Below are 18,897 nucleotides of genomic sequence, written 5' to 3' on the forward strand. Positions count from 1 at the left end.
CCTGCTCCCCTTACTGTTCTCCTGCATCTGGAAATCCCCTTTTGTAACTTCAGTTGACATTCTTCACATCTTGTTTTAAGCCGTCTGTAGCATTCCCCTTAGAGGCAGCCATGCTTTGGTGCAAGGTGGAAGTTTTCGCATACACAGGGCTGACTCCACTAAGGGAGTCTCACAAACAGCACCTGCATTTTGCTAAGGAAATTGAATCAGCATTTCCTTAACGCGATGACCTACCAAGCACTTTATCCTGCCTATCTCCTATCCGCCCCACTGAAGCTTAGGGTGTTGCTACACCATGCATAGAGCAATGCAGTTCACGGCTCCCCATGCAAGCTCCAACCCCGCAGCAGCAGCTGGCGGGCTTCTCCTGGGCCCGGGGGCTGGCGAGCACGCCAAGCAGGCCTTACCACTTTGGGGACAGTTCTGTTACATGCTGCCAGGCCCAAGCTGGTGCTCCTGCAGGGGCAGGTACTGGCAACCTCCCCCCCGTGAAGAACCCCATGAGTAAGTGCTTATACAGAACTTCTGTCTCGGCAAAGGAGACCAGGAATTGAAACTAAGATTTCAAATGACATCAGTGTTAAAACAGGGATGCTCTCTGCAATGCACACAATTCCAAGCCACTCCGTGGCATGGAAAGACAACCTATCTTTCTCGCTGCAAAAAATCCATTTCTGTATCTGAAAGGAACAGATTATCTACCTTCCTCCTGCAGAGCAGGCAAAAAAAGCATCCCTGCTGCTAGAGGGTCTCGGAACAGGACAGCTGAGTTTAGCACTATGTAACAGGATAAACAGAGAAGGTGAGTTTGAGTACTGTGTTGCATACCTGCAGACAAACAAAAAATCCCACCCCAACAAAAAGCCCCCACAAAACCCAAAAGCACACCCACCCCCAAACAAGACACACAACATACTGCAGAAAGAAGCAGAACACCAAGTAATAGCTTTCTTGTGAGATGGGGATAAGCAGGCATTAGAATCACTCAGAAGTCTGTAGTTCATTAGGAATTACAAGTATTTTTACAGGTTAAACCATCATCACTTACATATCTTCAAAGCCAGTCACTTTCAGGTATAAATAAATGTTTTGGTTTTTTTTCTGGTTGAGTTTTACAGTGTGGAGGGTGAAGAGGAAGGTAGCAATATGAACAGAAAATAAGCTCTATGCATAGGTTACAGACTTGCTTTTTGTACAATTTCCAGCAACATATTTTTTTGTTCTGCAAATATATGGGTACATACTGTGTTGATTATTGTGTTGTATTTTCTATGGCAATGGTCAAACGACATAGAAAAATAATCAGATACTGTGGCTACTGTACAGCTGTGTGGATGAGAAAACACTGAATAACCAGAGGACAGTAAATCCTCTTCATTCTGTGCAAATTCCAATGAAAAACCCACGAAAAGTTTTGTTTTCTTGAGTTTAATTGGAGCTTTATTACTTAAGCTGTGACTTCACAGTCTTCACCTTCAGCAATTTGCAAAGAGGAGGCATACAAGAAAGGTTACAACACTTAACGGAAGGGACTCCCTACTGAACAGGGGGGAAGGGTGCAGTGCCAAGGCAGAAGAACCAGGAGCGCCAATTTGTTCTCAAAGTCTCATGTGAAGACTCCCTGGAAAAGGCTGATTATTTGAAATAAATCAAGGAAATAGATTTAGGAAGCAGACTCTGGGATTAAAGTGAGCTGGAACCAGAAAGAGACAAACACCAATGGCAAGAATGCAAATAAACCAAGCAGAGTAAATCTAGACAGAACCCAAACAGTAACAGTGGCTGAATGAATAAATAAATTCCCCAGGATTAAACCAGATTTATGCTGCCACTCAGCTTCTTCAACAGACATATAAAGCTGTAACTGACTGTGGCATGGTGGCTTCAGCCTCTGCTCCCCTGAAGCCACTGTCCAACCAGGTAGAAAAATAAAGGTCTAATTCACTGGAAATTCTTTCATTTACAAAACTAATGGAATAGGGTCTGGTTTTATGCTTCTGCGTCAACTTCCGATTTATCTTCAACTCCATTCTGCTCATCTTTCATTTCTTCATCTTCTGTGTGGCTGGTTTGAAGAGCAGCGGCTGACTGAACAGACAAAGAAAATATATTCCTCTGTTACACAATATTGCTAGCATTTGCAATCAATGCCACAAACATTACTTGATTCTTGTCACTAGGATACCTGGTCTCCCTGGAAGACTAAATTATAGGTATCACAACCTTCAGCCAAGAGAAACCAAAAGTTTCTTTGCATTTTTTCTGATTTTAAGAAGACAGGAGCAGTTTAGAGGAGGCTGAGAAATAATACTGGTATTAGATGGTTATGATTCATAATGTGGCATGCACATGCTGGCCACTTAAGACTTTAAGAAAGTGTTCTCCCACAAACTGAAATTAATTTAGGAAGCTTCTGCTTCAATTTCAGTGTGATTCAATTTCAGCAATTCCCGTACCCTGCCCCCAGCCCCAACTTGCACAAGGCACACTTGGACTCAAGATATGAAGAAACATCTTTGTTGGACAGCTAGTTTCATGAAGAGTGCCTTCAACTTGACAAGTCACTTGTATGTCCTCTGTAAGAGCTTAGTTGGAAGAAAATCTAATCTGACAAGGTAGCTGCTCGAAAAGCCCTCTCTTTGCTGTACCTTCCAGTCCACATGAAAAGGTGTGGAAGGCAGAGAGCCATGTGATAAGGGTCAGAAGTCAGATTTTAGGATAGGACATAACCAGCACATCCTGACCTTGCAGTCATTTTCAAACACAGTAAAGTGAGGTAGAAAAGTCTTGTCCCGCTCATCTCAAAAGGCAGTGCAATGAAATTGCTATTCCACCCGTCAGCCTAGCACCCCAAGCCATCTTGGTTTATTCTGAGGTTAGATGAGAACCAGACAAGAACAAGCAAGGCTGTAAGGGTGCACTGTTGGGGGAGGGGAAAAGGGGCAGAATCCTTAAACTGTTACATTAACTTAGCTTCAAAAGAAACCACAGCCAAAGAACATCTAGGCATCAGAGGTCAACCTTTCAGCCTTGGAAGCGTTCCATAAAGCACATCAGAGCAAAGTCTCCTTTCTGAGGAAAATCTGTTAGCTACCAACCCCAGGCTTAAGATAAGGTAATAAACATCCCGACCTTTAAAAATTCACACTTTACATATGTGAACTATTCAAATTCATGAAAAGAACTACTGATGCAAGTTCAACAACCACTCTTGAACAGACCATAAGATATGCAGAGGTCAGGAATTTCAGAACTATAGTTCAAGCTGCCTTCTTGGCAAGCAGAAGACATTTGGTAAACAAATCCTCACCTTCAGAACTCTTGAACTTCTCCCACTGCCACTAATAGAGAAAACTGCTGGAGCTAGAGTAAAGCAACACGATACATGCACCAACAGGAAAACACATTTTCTTGCAAGAAAAATCCCCAAGACTGCCTGGGGGAGTAAGTGCCTTTTGTTTACAGTTCCATGTTCCATTGATCCCTTTTCATACAAAACCACATTCATTTCAAAAATGTGGCCAGCAGGACTAGGGAAGCAATTGGCCTGCTGTACTTGGCACTGGTGAGGCTGCACATCAAATACTGTGTTCAGTTTTGGGCCCCTTACTACAAGAAAGACATTACATTGCCAGAGCATGTCCAGGGAAGGGCAACAAAGCTGGGGGGGGGATCTGGAGCACAAGTCTTCTGAGGAGTGTCTGAGGGAACTGGGGTTGTTCAGCCTGGAGAAGAGGAGGCTGAGGGGAGACCTTATCGCCCTCTACAACTGCCTGAAAGGAGGCTGTAGTGAGGTGGGTGTTGGTCTCTTCTCCCAGGTAACGGGCGATAGGATGAGAAGACATGGCCTCAATTTGTACCAGGGCAGGTTTAGGTTGGACATTAGGAACATCTTCACTGAAAGGGTTATCAGGCACTGGAATGGGCTACCCAGGGAAGTGGTCAGGTCACCGTCCCTGGAGGTACTTAGATGATGTGCAGATGGGGCCCTTTGGGACATGGTTTAGTAGTGGACTTGGCAGTGCTAGGTTAATGATTAGACTCAATGTTAAGGGTCTTTCTCCAACCTAAATGATTCTATGACTCCATAACCTGATCCTATCCGAAGCAGATGGGAAAACTGGAATTAAGTGCCATGTCTTTGCAGTATCCCAAACAGTCTGCAATGCAAAAACAGTTGAGTCTGCCTTTTGCCAGGGATACAACGCTACCAACTGTCTGTCTTAGCAACCGAGGTGCACTTTGAAAAGCACAAAGGCAGCCCTTTCACACTTTTAGTAGGTATAGCTTGTTTCAGCAATCCACTCTTCCTCTCTGAAAAGCAGATCTTACCCTGTCCCACACCTAGTGGAAGAAGCCAGATTCCCAGCAGCTGTGCCAGCTGAAAGGAACCTCCACAGCATAGCCTGACAAATGGCAATTAAAACCTGCAATTTCAAAAGTGAAGATGCCCACAGTGAAATAATTCTAGTTTAGCTGCTGTATCTTCATCTTCCTGAGATTTTTCATTAAAGCCTACCAAAAATTAAGGTACTGTGTGGCTATATGTGACAATGCCTAAAAGGACAAAATGCTTTCTCCCAGTGTCCACTAAACAAGGACTGTTGCATCAGGCTGCTTTAGCCAGATACATAACTACATGGACAATAACACTTTCCTTGCAGAATCAGTAGAGAATGCCTGCATTTACTTGTGTGTTTACGCTCCTCCATGAGAAGCAGAACCAAATCCACAGAACTACTGATACCCTTTGAAGAAGAAAAAAAAAAAACACCACCACAAAAAAAACCCAAAAAAAGCCCAACCCCCAACAAAAAAATCCACCCAACAGCCACAAGAAGAACAACTTGCCCACCCAACCATCCACTTAGGGGTGATTACCCTATGCTTACTGTATGACTACTTTAGCAGAGTAAAAGATAAAGAATGGAATACATGTCCCATTGTTTCTGGGACATAAACTGATTTCAGATGCATCTCATTTTGAAAGATCGGGGGAGGGGGAGAATCATAGAATCACTTTGGTTAGAAAAGACCTTTAAGATCATCAAGTCCAACCTTTAACCTAACCCTGACAACACACCACTAAACCATGTCCCTAAGCACCTCATCTATCCTTCCACCACCATCTATCCATCCAACCACCTCCCTGGGCAGCCCATTCCAGAGCCTGACAATCCTTTCGCTGAAGAAGAAAAAGAGGTTTGTCAAGCATTTCACCTATGAAATTGTCAGCTGACAGTCTGAGATGGCTGAATTGTCAAGATACACTCAACTGAGGACAGTGGGCCCCTGGCAGGCTCATTGACACAGTTAACCACAGGAAACTGACATACATTCTCCACACATTCTGGGAAGGTCCTTCTTACCCAGTCCTGCTGGACCATCAAATTTAAGGAAAACAAACAGAGCATTTTCTTAGGATATATGCTTCTCACCAGTAACTTTGACTGTTACTTGCTACCTGATACAACCTTGTTATAACCTGTATTCAATATTGCCATTGTTAACTGAACTAGTATTGACTGAAATTCCAGTGAAAGTTGAGTAGGAAAACCATCCACACAGTAGAATAATGAATCTAACAGGCTGACTTCTGGCACTTCATAATCAATCTGTGATGTTTCAGATAGAGAGCGTCAACTACTTCTTAATGACTCCATGAGAAGCAAGATGGTGCTCAGCACCATCTGTACAACAGGCCTAAGGTCTCAGTAGATGGGTCACCCAGGCACTAGAAGACACTGTCCTTTAGAAGATCAGTTCAAGGAGAATAGGCACTTTTTTCAGTTCTTGAATGTTATGATGTTTGCATTTCATCACTTTAACTGCTTTCTGATTAACACTGGTCTGTTACAAAATCAGCTGAAACAAGTAAAAGCATTCTGTGCCATGCTTGGTACTGCTAGTTGTCGTGTTCAAACAAGATGGCCTAATCATTTTGACTGTAGGCTATTTCCAGTTTTCTCCCCAGGGGAAGCTACTTGAGTGTTCTCCCATTGTATTTATCCCTACTAAGAACTAAGCTGAATACTTAAAACACTATTCCTTGTCTAACACGTGACACCACCTCTTGTAGACTCCTGGAGTAGTGTTACTTACCTTTAAGTCTTTGTCTGCGAGCCTTTGGAACATGTTGGCATACATCTTTTTCTCTTTCTCATGTTGCTCCCGTATTTTTTGCTGACAAGTTACCAGTTGCACTTTGGCAGCCTTGTTACTTGGATAAAGTTGTATCACTTTCTGGAAATCTCCCCGGGCCAATTCAAAGTCATTGACAGCTAAGTGCGCTTCTCCACGCCGGAAGAGGCCTTTTTCATTGTTGCTATCCAATTCAAGTGCCTGCATTAAAAAGAAACAAACCAAGACCAAAAACACATTCAAGAATATTTTTTTTTAAAAAATATGCAGTCAGAACACCAGAGACTGCTAGAAACTGTATCTTCTGATGTAGATTTATGAGTTTTGTCAGGGCTTACTAATAAGGTGAACTGAATACAGTAAAAGTACAAAGAGGACTGAATGTAGTAGGTTATTTGACTCAGAACCAGCAAGTCTAAGATTTAGTCCTGGCTCTCTACTCCAGCTCTTTGGAGGACCTTTGCCAACATGAGTACCTTCACCTCATCTCAGTTTTTCTAACTTCTAAATACTAACTTGCTACTACATTGTGAATAAGAGATATTCAAATGACAATAATTATGAAAATATCCAGTTCTGCCAGCTGGTATAAGAAAGGCTGAACACCACATGGCCTGGTATCCCTCAAATTGTTAAAGCAAGAGATAAACTGTCAGATTGCTTGTGCATCTTAAGAATAAGTAAACCGTTACTACCTTGTTGCAGTTCTCCAAAGCCTGGGAGTATTCCTTCAGCTTGAGATGGCACATAGCTAGATTAAGGTGGGCAGCAAGCCTCAAGCTTTTGGCTTTTGCATCCTCCTCATCGGAGAGTCCCGATTCATGCTCCAGCCATGACACAATCTTCTTATACTGTAATGCTGCCTGTTTGTATTTCCCCTCCTGTAAACAAGGCAGTTCAATTATCACACAGCTCATCACAGTAACTTTTATCTCCCTGTTGCCCCTTCTGCTTACCTTGAGCAGTAGATCTGAAAAAAGTAATTCAGAGCAGAGAATAACTTCTATCATCAAAAATATACTAGTTTTGAAAGTCATTCCTGCACAGAATCAGAAAATCTTTAGGAATACCTACTCGTTCCCCCACTAAAGCTAGGGGTATAGACCAGCATTGATACTTCACACTCAACTCCCACCTTATATTCAACTTTTGATACAAAACAAGGAAGGCAGGGCATTTTTCAAAACAGCAAAACTATTGCTGTGTCATGAAGGTAGTGGGAAAGTCTGCCTTTAGCTGGTCAAATTGCTTCAAACACCTTCTCCACACGCTTCTACCCAAATGAATGTTTTTCCATCACAGCATTATCCCACAGTAGGAGCTTAAATACTGTAGCCTGCTATGCCCCTAAGTTATCTGTAGGTACAGAAAACCACTCTGAAAGAGAGAACTAACTCGCCACAGAGTTAGTTCTCTGGATATTCCAACTCTGAGGCTTTTTTTTTTTTTTTTAAAAACACTTTCCCCTCCAATCCTCCCTGTAAAACATCACGGAGAAAACCATGACCACCATGACAGAAGCTGTAATCATTATCAGCTCATAACATGAACTAAGAAATGTTATTATTACTCGGGGACTGTAATTTACCTTGAAGTACTGAGTGCCTCTCTCCTTCACAATGCAGCTTTGTTCCAGCTTCTCATCTGTGTTCATTTCCCAAGACTCCTTAGCCTATCCAAACAGAACAGTTCAAGTCAATGACACAACTTCTGGGAAAACCAATTGGCTATGCTGCTTCCCCACTAACAATACGGTAGAGACAGGTTTGGCAAAGCAGAGTTTTGCACTGCTACTGGAAACTGGGCTAGAGCAGAAGGGACACTGACAGCAACGGACAGGGATACAGTAAGAACAAGGGCAATTTCAGATGAGAGCTCCCAGTGTGTCATCATCTGCCGACAACAGTGGCTTCCCTATTTCAGATCAACCTTCAAGGATTCCATTGTTGTTGTTTAAGCTGCACTCATACTTCCTCCCCCACCTCCCAATTTCTTTGGGACTTGGCTTCTCATTCCTACCTTTTCAAAGCTTTTGAGTTTCACTTCATACTGCAGCTCTGCATCTGGAGGGATCTGAAATTTCTCCTTCCCAGCACTTCCAAAACCATATTTGTAAGATAAAAGGGGAGGGGAAGAGAGAAACAAGCCAAAAATAACAAATTCCAAAACTATCCAGCCAGTCATATTCACTACATAGGAAGCTGGAGGCAAAAACCCCATGCAAGTCTAGGATACCGAAACCGCATTATTGCAAGACATAAAGGCTTGAAGAATTCTGAATACAATTCTAAAATTAGCAAGCACAAGGTAGAAGAAAGCTAGAGAAACCTGGGGTCAATTTCTCTAATTTCTAGGTTACCGGTTCCTGGGGTTTGGGTTTTTTGGGGGGGGGTTTGTTTGTTTGGTTTTTTTTTGTTGTTGTTTTTTGTTGCTTATGTGAAGGAAAAGCAAGTTCTCTCTCCATCAAGTTAAAAAAAATACTTTCAATTTATACACATCTTGCTTTATACTCATGGTCTGTGACTGCATGTTTCCTTGAGAGCACCCGTATTTTAGTACTATTCCCAGAAAAGCAAAGGCAATGATAAATACAGAGATTAAATGAACAGCTGTACACTTCACATATTGCCAATCAGACGGTTAACAGTAAATGCCTATAGAAAGGTTCTGCACTGCAACTCCAGTAAGAAGCTGCATAAACCCTCGCAAAAATCAAACTGCTTTCCTTTTCTTCCATCAGATTCAGTTCCTTAAAAAACTTAAAATAGAAACTGAAATTAGTTAAAAGTTTGATGGAAATTATTAGTGCAATTAGTGCAAACCCCATTTGTGTTCTCACTGTGAAGCAAAAATTCTGCTTATATCCAAGACCGTTTAAGGTTACAATATTGGGCACTCATACGTCTCAATTAGCTGTTCTTAGTCTCAGAGAGTTCTCGTAATGGTCCAAGGTCTGGATATAACTCTGCTTTGCATCTCACAGGAATCTTGAAGGTCTTTTTCGAAAAGGCGTTCAGAGCACCAGTGAGCGTTTTCTACTAACAAAGGATTTCTGATACTCTTCACTAACCACATCACCTAAGGACTAGCTATCTAGTCACATCGGGTTGCTCAGAAGGCTCATCAGTTCTTTTCCTACTCTGAGGCTGTTCGGGTATCTTTATATATGCACTGTTGCTCAGTAAATACTGTTCTGTTAAGAGGGAGCACAAAAATTTAAGTTCAAGAGAGCAACAATATATTTTTTTTTAATATTCACAGAGATCAACAATATAGAGATTTAAGTAAATTTCTTCTAGAGTGCTTCTACTTCACAACCTAGTGGCAAAGTGATCTTAGCTTCATACTTCTCATGCATCAAACTTTTGGGGATGATCAAGTTTTTACTACAGCGCTGAAAGGCACTTCATTCTAGCCAGATGCTTAGTATAAGCCCTTCAAGTATCAAAATATCAGAAACAGCATACTTGGGTTTGAGATAGAACACAGATTCCTCCAATTTCTCCATTTTTTGAATTGCTTTCTCCAGACCATGAGGAAGATCATAGTTATCACCTTCTCCGATCTCAAACCGCAATTCCCGCCTGTCAAAAACACGATCTCCATGTCGGCCTTCAAACTGGACTGTTAACAAAAAACAGAACAACCCAGAGAAAAATCAGAAGATATCCATGTACGGTAAGGGGCAGGTAGCACAGGTAATATATGGAGTACCAAAGCCTCCCCTCTTAAGCAGCCTTTTCTCTCTTAACAGGTACCTATGCATGGTGGCACGGTGCTGCTAAACTTAATAAACCCTTTTTTGTTCATCTATGTATTTATTTTTTCCCACTCCAGTAAGTGCCAGAACTACTTCCCCTCTTGTTCCTCAGCAAATGGAAATACTTTATGAGACTCATCTACCTTTTGTGATCAGATAAGCACTTTATCAGATTCAGTATCTCTGGAGAACACCGTTGCTGCTGGAAAATATACACCTCGCTTGAAATAAAGAGAATGAAAGCTTACTCTAAGTTGTTAAGTTACTTGGTAAAGGGAAAAGAAGCCCCATATTCCTCTCTCAGAGCAAGGAGTTGTAGATTGGGAAAAAGGTTCTGCCCTCCCACATGGTAAACCGATTTGCTGTTTATGCAACATACTTACTTTCTACACGCGCTCCCTCATTAGGCTTGGAGTAGCCTTCCCCTTTTTTACGGATTCTTCGGATGATGCCACCATCATCATCATCAGTGAGGTCCTCCCCCTTGAACTCAAAAAGTTCTATCTGTAGAGGGAAGAAAAGCCTTGCATTTATTCTCATCACACCAATTCCGTAACTCAACTCAATATTCTCCAGAGATCTTTGAAAGTGTAGCTGCTCAGGAAACCACTATCTTAGTTAATGCCCTGTAAGATTAATATTAGACGACCAAGGCTATGAAGATGCTGTATTCAGTAGATACTGGATGGAAACCTACTGAAGAGTTTCAGATTATATTCAGGCTTTTTTCCTTCCAGCAATCTTGGTCTCTCAATACCACAAATTAGATCCTTTAATTGAACCTGGCTTCTGAATAAAGCTTACATGAGCCACAATGCTTAGGGACTACTGCAAAAAAAGATTCTATTGGCCTCCTCATTAGTATTTTAGCTAATGTCTGCAGGCAGAAGTATGGATGGTAGCTTTTGGGCTTGAGATTTTGGTTTTTCAATATGAAGGGAAGTACCTTTTGAACATATTAAGCCAGGAAGAATTTGCTCTCAACTGCCACTCTGCAGTGCTAACGCACTGATCAGCAGCTGTCACACCCTCTTACTCTATAGTCAAGCAGAATCACCAGTAGTGTCACTGCACCCAAGGGCCAGGGAGGTTTGCAAGTAATGCAAGGACAAAAGGAGCAGGAAAATTAAAGATGCAATCCTTATCCTTAAATCCTGATTATACCCTTAATTCCATCTATGGTCAAATTCAAATCAACTTTAAAGTGCTTGGAATAGAGCCCAAGCTGATTCCAAATGCTTGTCCTGCAATATTAAAACAAATTCAAGAATATCTTTTCAGACTTCACCTATGCCCCACCTGTTTCTTCATCCTCCTACTCTTGTGCCACAGGACAATAGCTTCAAAACTTCTGCATCATTCTCCCTTGCATGCCTGAAGAGAGTTAGTGTTCTCTTTACTTGTTACGTTTTCCCCTCTAGTCTTGCCTTATCATTGTATATTGTGAGGTCATTTCAGAAAAATAATTATTTCCAGAAGAATCATAAAACAACAAAGCCATGATCTAGCCTACCTTTAATCTAACCTTGTTGCTGCAAACAGTTTAGAATTTTTAAGACCTGGTGTTAATGTAGGGGAGAACTATCCAGCCTGAATCTTCACATACCCTCCCAAGTCTCTAATGCAAATCATAGTTAGAAGCGGGAGTACCATGACAAGATAGAAAAATAGTCTAGTCACAAAAGGATTTTGTTGTTGCTGCTCTGAAATTAAGGAAAAAGAAAAAACTCTTTCACTATCCTATGTTTGAGCAACAATAGTAAAAACAGCACAAAAGAACAAGCCATTATAATCAGCATTGTTTAGACTAAGTACCTAATTTTAAAAAAATGTTCAGGGTTAATGCTGTGGGGGTTCATGACACTGGACTTAAGATACCTGGAATGCAAGAGGAATTGAATATTCACCAGCATAAAAATAATTCCACTTTGTTATTTTGATGGATACCTAATAAAAAAATAATATTCTGATCTTTCTCTTCAGTCTGCCTGAAACAAGCTAAGTCACTCTAGAACATTTTTTTTTACCTGAACAACAGTATTCTATGGAAGAATCTATATTGCTTAGCAAAAGCGATCATGAGGAAGGACAAAAAAAAAAACCAACCCAAAACCCCCCAAAACCACCAAAAAAACCCAAGGTGACAAAAAACCCCAAACCACAAGACATCCATTATTTCACGTCATAACCAAATGCTGATGTGGTAATGACACAGCTACAAGTCTTCTAATGTAAGTTTTAGAGAATCCTTTTTAAGGCAACTCATACAAAATTTTGGTATGGTGATGGCACTTGCAAAGGAACCACGCTGACATCGTTTTAAATAATAAAAAGGAAACAGGAGCAAGACTAAGAGTGAAAACTTAAAGAGATTTTAACTGCCTGAGAGTCATACTAGTCAGAAATCGCTCCTGCCTAACAAAGCTTAGAAAAATTTTCTGTATCTAAGCTCTACCCCACTCCCCTAGTTCAGGACACACAGAGCACTGCTTATTTGTTGTAGCCAGTCATCTGCAGGCCATTTTGTTAGGGGAGCACAAAACCATCATAGGCAGCTTCAGTGCTTTTCTTTCTTTCTCCCTTTCTCCTCTAACATTACTACTCAGGCAGGCATTAGGGGATATAAAGGGTCATGAATGAAACAATACTTTTATCTCAACAGTACCTGTAAGATGGAAAGGTCAGACTGGCATTATTAAGAAAACACCCGGTAGAAGCATCGGGAGGACTATCACATAGACTCAGTAGTACTCTGATGAAGCAAATCCCATCTTGCAGTTAGTGTTTTTATTTATCAAAAGGTTAGGTATAATCTCTTCTTGCAGGACAATGATGTAGCATCCTGTTAGCATCCTTAGTAAAAGTGCTAAACCCTTAAGAATGCTTTATTATGCTGCCAAGGTAGAAGGTCTTGAGCTTTTGAGACACTGTGCATGGACAGTAAAAAGCAGAGAAGCTGAACATCTTCAGTAATTGCTACACTGAATTTCTTTTTGGTTTTCCTTTCCCTCAACCAAAATGAAGCGAGCAGAAAAAGGTGGAGGGGTAAGTAAAAAAAAAAAAAAAAAAAAAAAGTAGAGTCTGCATTCAAATCATCAGGTCATGGCAAAAATGCGTTAGTACCAATCTTCCTGCCCTATATTACATTTAGTATCACCTGCATTTGTGCAAAGCACACAGCATTCCACATGTGCAGTTTGATCCAATACAAATAAGCTATGAGCATCTTCAGATTTACGTATTAACAAATGCTGTTTAGAAACAGATTTACAAGATAATATTTTTCAACAGTCAACTGCAGAAATAATAGCATTAATTTTGATGTACTCGAAATGAGTAAGTTCTCATCCCTTGGCGGCCTGGCATGCTACCTGCTGGCAGTATTTTTTTAATCCTTCCGCACAAAATACATCTTTAATGCATTGCTCACAAGTTCACAGGGAAAAAAAGAAATGCAAATACACTATTCAAATGTAATGCAATATCTAGCTATGTTTAATTTACCCTTCTTAACAGATGCCCATTGTTTCCATTAAAATCTAACCAGGCTTTCAGTCCCTGCCCCATGAGCTGTTTTTACCTTTCTCAGATATTGGATAAAACATTCAATCTTAGAGCAATCATCAGAGCTTAAAAACTTTCCTTATGCCCCCAACACAGGAGTCAATTCCATTAAGTATTTTAGACCAAAGTAATTTTAAAAATCACATTTGAAAAGAGTCCATCTGCCTTCTCTTAGGTGTAATTAATTTTAAAGTATTTCTTGGAAAATTTAACTGTTTCAACAATAAGAAAAATACATCCTCCAAAACCACTGTTTACACTGTTTGTCAGAGCATGCTCCAGGGACAGCTTTAATATCATCCTCTATGGAAAAATCAGACATGAGTCTCAGCATTCTGAGCAACCACTCTCACTACTGAAATAATACACAAGAGACAGCTGCTATTTCCACCCCCTGTTGGAAACGCAGGGCTGGGGCGGGGAAGCAGGAGAGATACTCAAAGATTACTTAGGAAACAAATCCTGTCATCTGCTGGTGAGGTTAAGAAATACCCATGCTAATTGGCTCCATGTTCACCAGGACGTGCAGTTCACCTCTGAGATCAACTGTCCATATGACCTGTAAAACTACCATTTCCCAGACCCCAAACTCAAGGTTGCTGAATCTGTCACAGGGACCACGTGTGTACAAATGATGTTCTACGATGGTAAAATTGACCAATGTGTCCTGGATCCACAGACAGACTTTGGCAACCAACCTGAATTCAAACTGTTCCTTTGGTGCTTTAAGACTTATCAAAATGGTCAGCTCTACAGAAAACAGAATTCACAGTTGCAGGGCTGTCAAATAGACTTCATATTCTAGCAGTTTATATGGCGTAATTATCCTTTTTCTCCCCCAAATAGCTCATAAAAGATTGTGTTAACATACATTTAAGTCTTTGAAAAAACTCCAAAATAAGGGAACCTGAGCCACTGCAGATCGGTAGCAGCCAGACTAGAACTCTGTGCTTCACCCACACTACCCTAACTGACCATATTTTTCTCTTTAGAACACCTAACGTTCCTGTTTTGACCATGTATTACATCACACATTTTCTACAGTGACATATGATTTTTGTTTATTTTTCAAGCATACAGTTTTAGTGACCGTCTCTCACTTACCTCAAAAATCAGTGTAGCATTGGGAGGTATTTTTGGGGGGCTCCCAGCTGAGCCATAGGCATATTCTGGTTTACAGGTAATCCGACAGATTTCGCCAACCTTCATAGTTGCCACAGCTATGTCCCATGCTTTGATCACCTCACCTATGCAAGTCAAATTTCAATCACATGATTGCTAGGCATACATGAAAGACATGATCAGCTGTGAAAATTAGCATTATCGCATTTAGTATACAAAAGCTAAGACAGAGAAGAAATACTCGAAGACTTGTGCTCACTCCGATTGATGTACATCAGTTTTAACCCTAATCATGTTATAAAGTTATCTGGGGCCCTAATTTGGCTAAATTTCCTCATTCTAGGTGTAGTGATTCTTTTCCTCCCCTACTTCCTTGCCTACAGAGAATACAAGTAAACTGAACACAGACACGGGCTGAAGCTCTTGGCACAATCTCAAGAGCGAGGAAATAACAATAAACTCTTCGAAGAGGAAGGTCTTAGGGTGAGAGATTGCCTACTCATATTTTGAAAACAATCCAAAACAACAGCCTTTTCTCTCTGTACTTTATCAGTTGGCACAGAGCAGCACGAGTGGTAACTAAAAGTTACATGCACTTGTAACAGAAAGGGGGAGGAAAGCAGGAGTAGTATTCCTTCTAAAGCCAAAAGTGAACAGAAGCTGGAACCTCAAGTAACAAAATCCTATCTCTTACTCAACCTCTCCTACTTGCTGCTCCTTTCAACTCAATCAAGAGGCCTTTCCATCAGGACACTGCAGAATTTATCTCCTAACTAAAAAAGCAGCAGGTAAGGAACTGCCAAGGGAAGAACTCTGAGTAGCAAGATTTTCTGGAACAAGGATGTTTGGATTTTTGCATTCAAAAAATGAAGGCTTTTGATAATGAAGAGATGCACTGCTTCAAGATTCATATTTGGGTTAATTTGGAAACTTGGGGAGAAAGTGAGTATATTTCATGCTACAGCTGCCCCAATGCACCCTGTCCCAGTATCTGGTCACAATTAAGTACTCCTGAATTTGAGTCTTCTGCCAAAAAAACAATCAGCAAGCTGCACAGTCTGGCTATTTAGCTACCCTTTATAACTATGCTTCAGTGCAAATTTGCTCCCCTAGAGTGCTTTGTCTGAGGCTCATGAATTCTTCAGCAGGCCTCATCAAAGGGCTACATAGTTTTCTCATTCAGAAAAATCTCAAAGCAGTTCAGATTGCACCATTCTAAGAGAATAAACCTTAAGCTCTGAAAACAAGTTTAAATAGCAACTTTAACATATGCAAGGAAATCCCATCTCAATTATTACCAAAAATGATCAATACCAAACATAAAATACCACCTTTCCCCAGGTCAAATGAAAACTTGTCTCTCCTGTCCAGACTGGAGTCAAATTTTGTGCCATCAAGAAGCCATCCTGTGTAATGGACGGTCACTTTATCACCTATCATCGGAGACTCTGTCCCACTGCCTTCTCTCTTGACAACCTGAGAAAAACAGGAAAAAAATATTAAGGTGATGAAAACCAAGTCTGCCCATTGGACATTAATTCCTTTTACTTAGATGTATGCATTATCATCTTCAGTAGATAAAGGATTTGCAGGTTCACTTCAGTTATCTGAGAATGGACTGACTACTCTGTTTACAGATTAGCAGTGTTGCAAATGCAGGAACCTCAAGATGGCTCTGCTGTGATATGAGAACCTAATTGGCAACAGTTGGCACCAGCTTACAGATCTCTGCATCTATAGTTAGCAATGTCACTTACTTTTTCTCAGCAAGGTTTAAATGGTAAAGCATTAGGCAGGGTTTTTTTTTTTCCCCTTTATTCAAGTGCTTTCCTCACCACCAGTCTACCATTACCCCCAAGTTTAGTGTTCTAGGCAAAGCATTTAAGCAAGAAAATGAGCTGGTTCTTTCCATGCAAAGTCTATTCTAACATGTAATCTGAGATTACTAGAGTTAAACCAGACAGTTTAACAAAGGTTAACAGAATCTCACCCCAGTGCAGGTTTGTTCTAGCAGCCAACACAGTAACACTTTGGAATTACTGTATTAGCTTGTCTCCCTACAACTCCAACACAGATTATCAGCACTCTAAATTCACATACAGCTGCAAGGATTTGATTTTCTTCTCAAGAGGTTCCACAGCCTAGCTAGGAAGACCAGCATCAACTAAATCTACACTATACAAAAAGCAAGATCAGCCAATCTCTCTGGTGTTCATTTGAAATGTATATAAAAATAGGGAATAATACTGACACACCTTATAGGGCAAGGACATGAAACCTTGCCCGTAACAGGATTCGTGAAGTTCAAACTTGAGTTTTCTTCAATACTGATTGAAACCATCTAGCTCTGAGCCAAAGCTCTGCGCCAAACCTCTGCATTACTTTAGCTAGGCAAAAGGGAACCAATGAAGGAACCTATCTGCTTGCATCTATAGAGACTTGGGAAACATACGCTTCATACAAGATAAACATTTGTTCAAGGGCAGTTACACAGAAGCATGGATTGGTGTCCCTCCTTTAAAGAAAAGCTACAAAAATGTCATGCTTCTATACCAATCATGTTTTTCACTGAAGGAAGCAGACCCTTGGGAGTCTCATTCCCAAATTTCAACTTCTTGCAACCAACCACTGTCAATCTCCTACTTTGCCTCCCACCATCCCTGCAACTGACTGTACAACTGAAATGCCAGCACCCTCCACCCACAGCCAAGGCAATGTGGACAGCTTCTGTCAGGCTCTTTAACAAGCTGAAAGCAGCTTACTGGATGCATAAAAGAGAAAGAAAAAAACCCAGAAAAGAAATACTACCTGCTCAGTTTCCTACGGAGAAGCTGCTCAGTGTGAAAAGGGATGTCAGACCTCATACAGCACACAATCCCCTTATCCTGCCCCACCTCAGCAGTTATTAGCATACAGAACTGATGTATTGATTTCTTCCCCAAGGCAGGCAAGAATTCAAGCAACCACTCTCACAGAGATGAGAGACATATGAAAATAACACGAATCTGGTAACCAACCTGAACTACATCATGCTTAGATAGATATATAAAAAAGTGGATCCAAACTAGTAATTTTAAAGCAGACTACCTGAAGTCACTTTAAAAAAAAATAACTGTGTTTAATGGAACTTTACTAAGCCTTTCCAAATGCCGTATTCTTGTAGCATCATACCAAGTTACCCAACATGAAAAGTAACAAATATCTCATTTTCAGTATTTATACAATACTATTCCTTTGCATTTATTTCATTTAAGAGACTCAAGTTGCACTTTTTTCATATACTCAATATGGCAACCCTACTTTCTATAGGGATTACATTTCCCTTTCAGATGGCAAAACCTGATTTGCAAATATTTGTTTCTAAAATTAAATATTTAGACTAGAAATAGTGCAAGCACATTCAGCAATACCAGGTAAAAATCTCTGGATACTATTCTGATACAAAGCTAATGAACAAATTAAAAAAAAAACCAACCCTCTCCTGGAACCAGTGCAATGATAGTAGTACAAAATTGGTTCAGAGTTAGAGCCCTGATTTCAATGGGTGTATCCTGCACCCTGGCAATTACTAGAAAAGTAAAATCCATGAAGGCTGGACTTCATGACCTCTACAGTCTTTGGCCTTATCAGTTCACAATCTCACCTTTTCTGAGGTTTTCACAACCTCGGTATTTTTGTCAGTATTTTCTCCTCCCCTCCTTTAATAAATAAATAATTATTAATAAAATCACCTGCTGCTTCTCCATCATCAAAAGGGGGGTACTGCATGGAGTAGGCAGACGCCCACTGCCTTTTACCAAGCCCAGGGATCTGAGATGCAGGAGACCCACAGGCAGCTTCCTGGGCAGCCATGCAGATGAGAACTCTAACCCAAAACTGTGCTACATGCAAAACCCACGAACTCTCACCAAAGCATGTTAGCAGGAAACATGGGAAAGCAGCGTAGAGAAGCCAACTGCACATCTTCAACGTGGTCCCCAATACCCTTCCTTGAACCGGAGACAGTGCCTCTATGACAAATGCAGAATTTAAAGCCAGAAGGCTCTAAAGGCTAAACCCAGCATTTTGGCGCTGCTTTTCTTCTTCTGAACACTGTAACTCTGACATTTCACTGCGATTAAGAAATGCTTCCAGTGATTGCTGAAGTTTTTAAGAGCGACTAAAGAAGTTTCTAGAGGTATGGAAATATCTGACAGAGGAAGTTAGTGCAACTCCCTCTCGGGGTGTAAATGCTGCTACCCTTATCAACCCGCTTCCCAGGACAAAGGAAAGAAGCCGGGCTTCTGGCACCCTCCACAGGCGGCACAAAC

General features: G+C 40.9%; 1 protein-coding gene across 1 annotated transcript; it reads right to left on the bottom strand.

Moving 5' to 3' along the window:
- Window positions 1-6: 6 nt before the first annotated feature.
- On the bottom strand, window positions 7-16,064 carry FKBP4 (FKBP prolyl isomerase 4). The gene is made up of 9 exons (XM_035897140.1): window positions 15,919-16,064; window positions 14,570-14,712; window positions 10,285-10,405; window positions 9,609-9,765; window positions 8,161-8,251; window positions 7,730-7,813; window positions 6,837-7,022; window positions 6,103-6,342; window positions 7-2,088 (listed from the first exon to the last, which is right to left on the bottom strand). Exons 1-9 carry the CDS (start codon window positions 16,025-16,027, stop codon window positions 1,990-1,992), a joined length of 1,230 nt encoding a protein of 409 aa, XP_035753033.1. The 5' UTR covers window positions 16,028-16,064; the 3' UTR covers window positions 7-1,989.
- Between the last annotated feature and the right edge of the window lie 2,833 nt (window positions 16,065-18,897).

The sequence above is a fragment of the Egretta garzetta genome, unplaced genomic scaffold, assembly GCF_000687185.1.
Source record: "Egretta garzetta isolate BGI_Z169 unplaced genomic scaffold, ASM68718v1 scaffold797, whole genome shotgun sequence".
NCBI classification, from domain to species: Eukaryota; Metazoa; Chordata; class Aves; order Pelecaniformes; family Ardeidae; genus Egretta; species Egretta garzetta.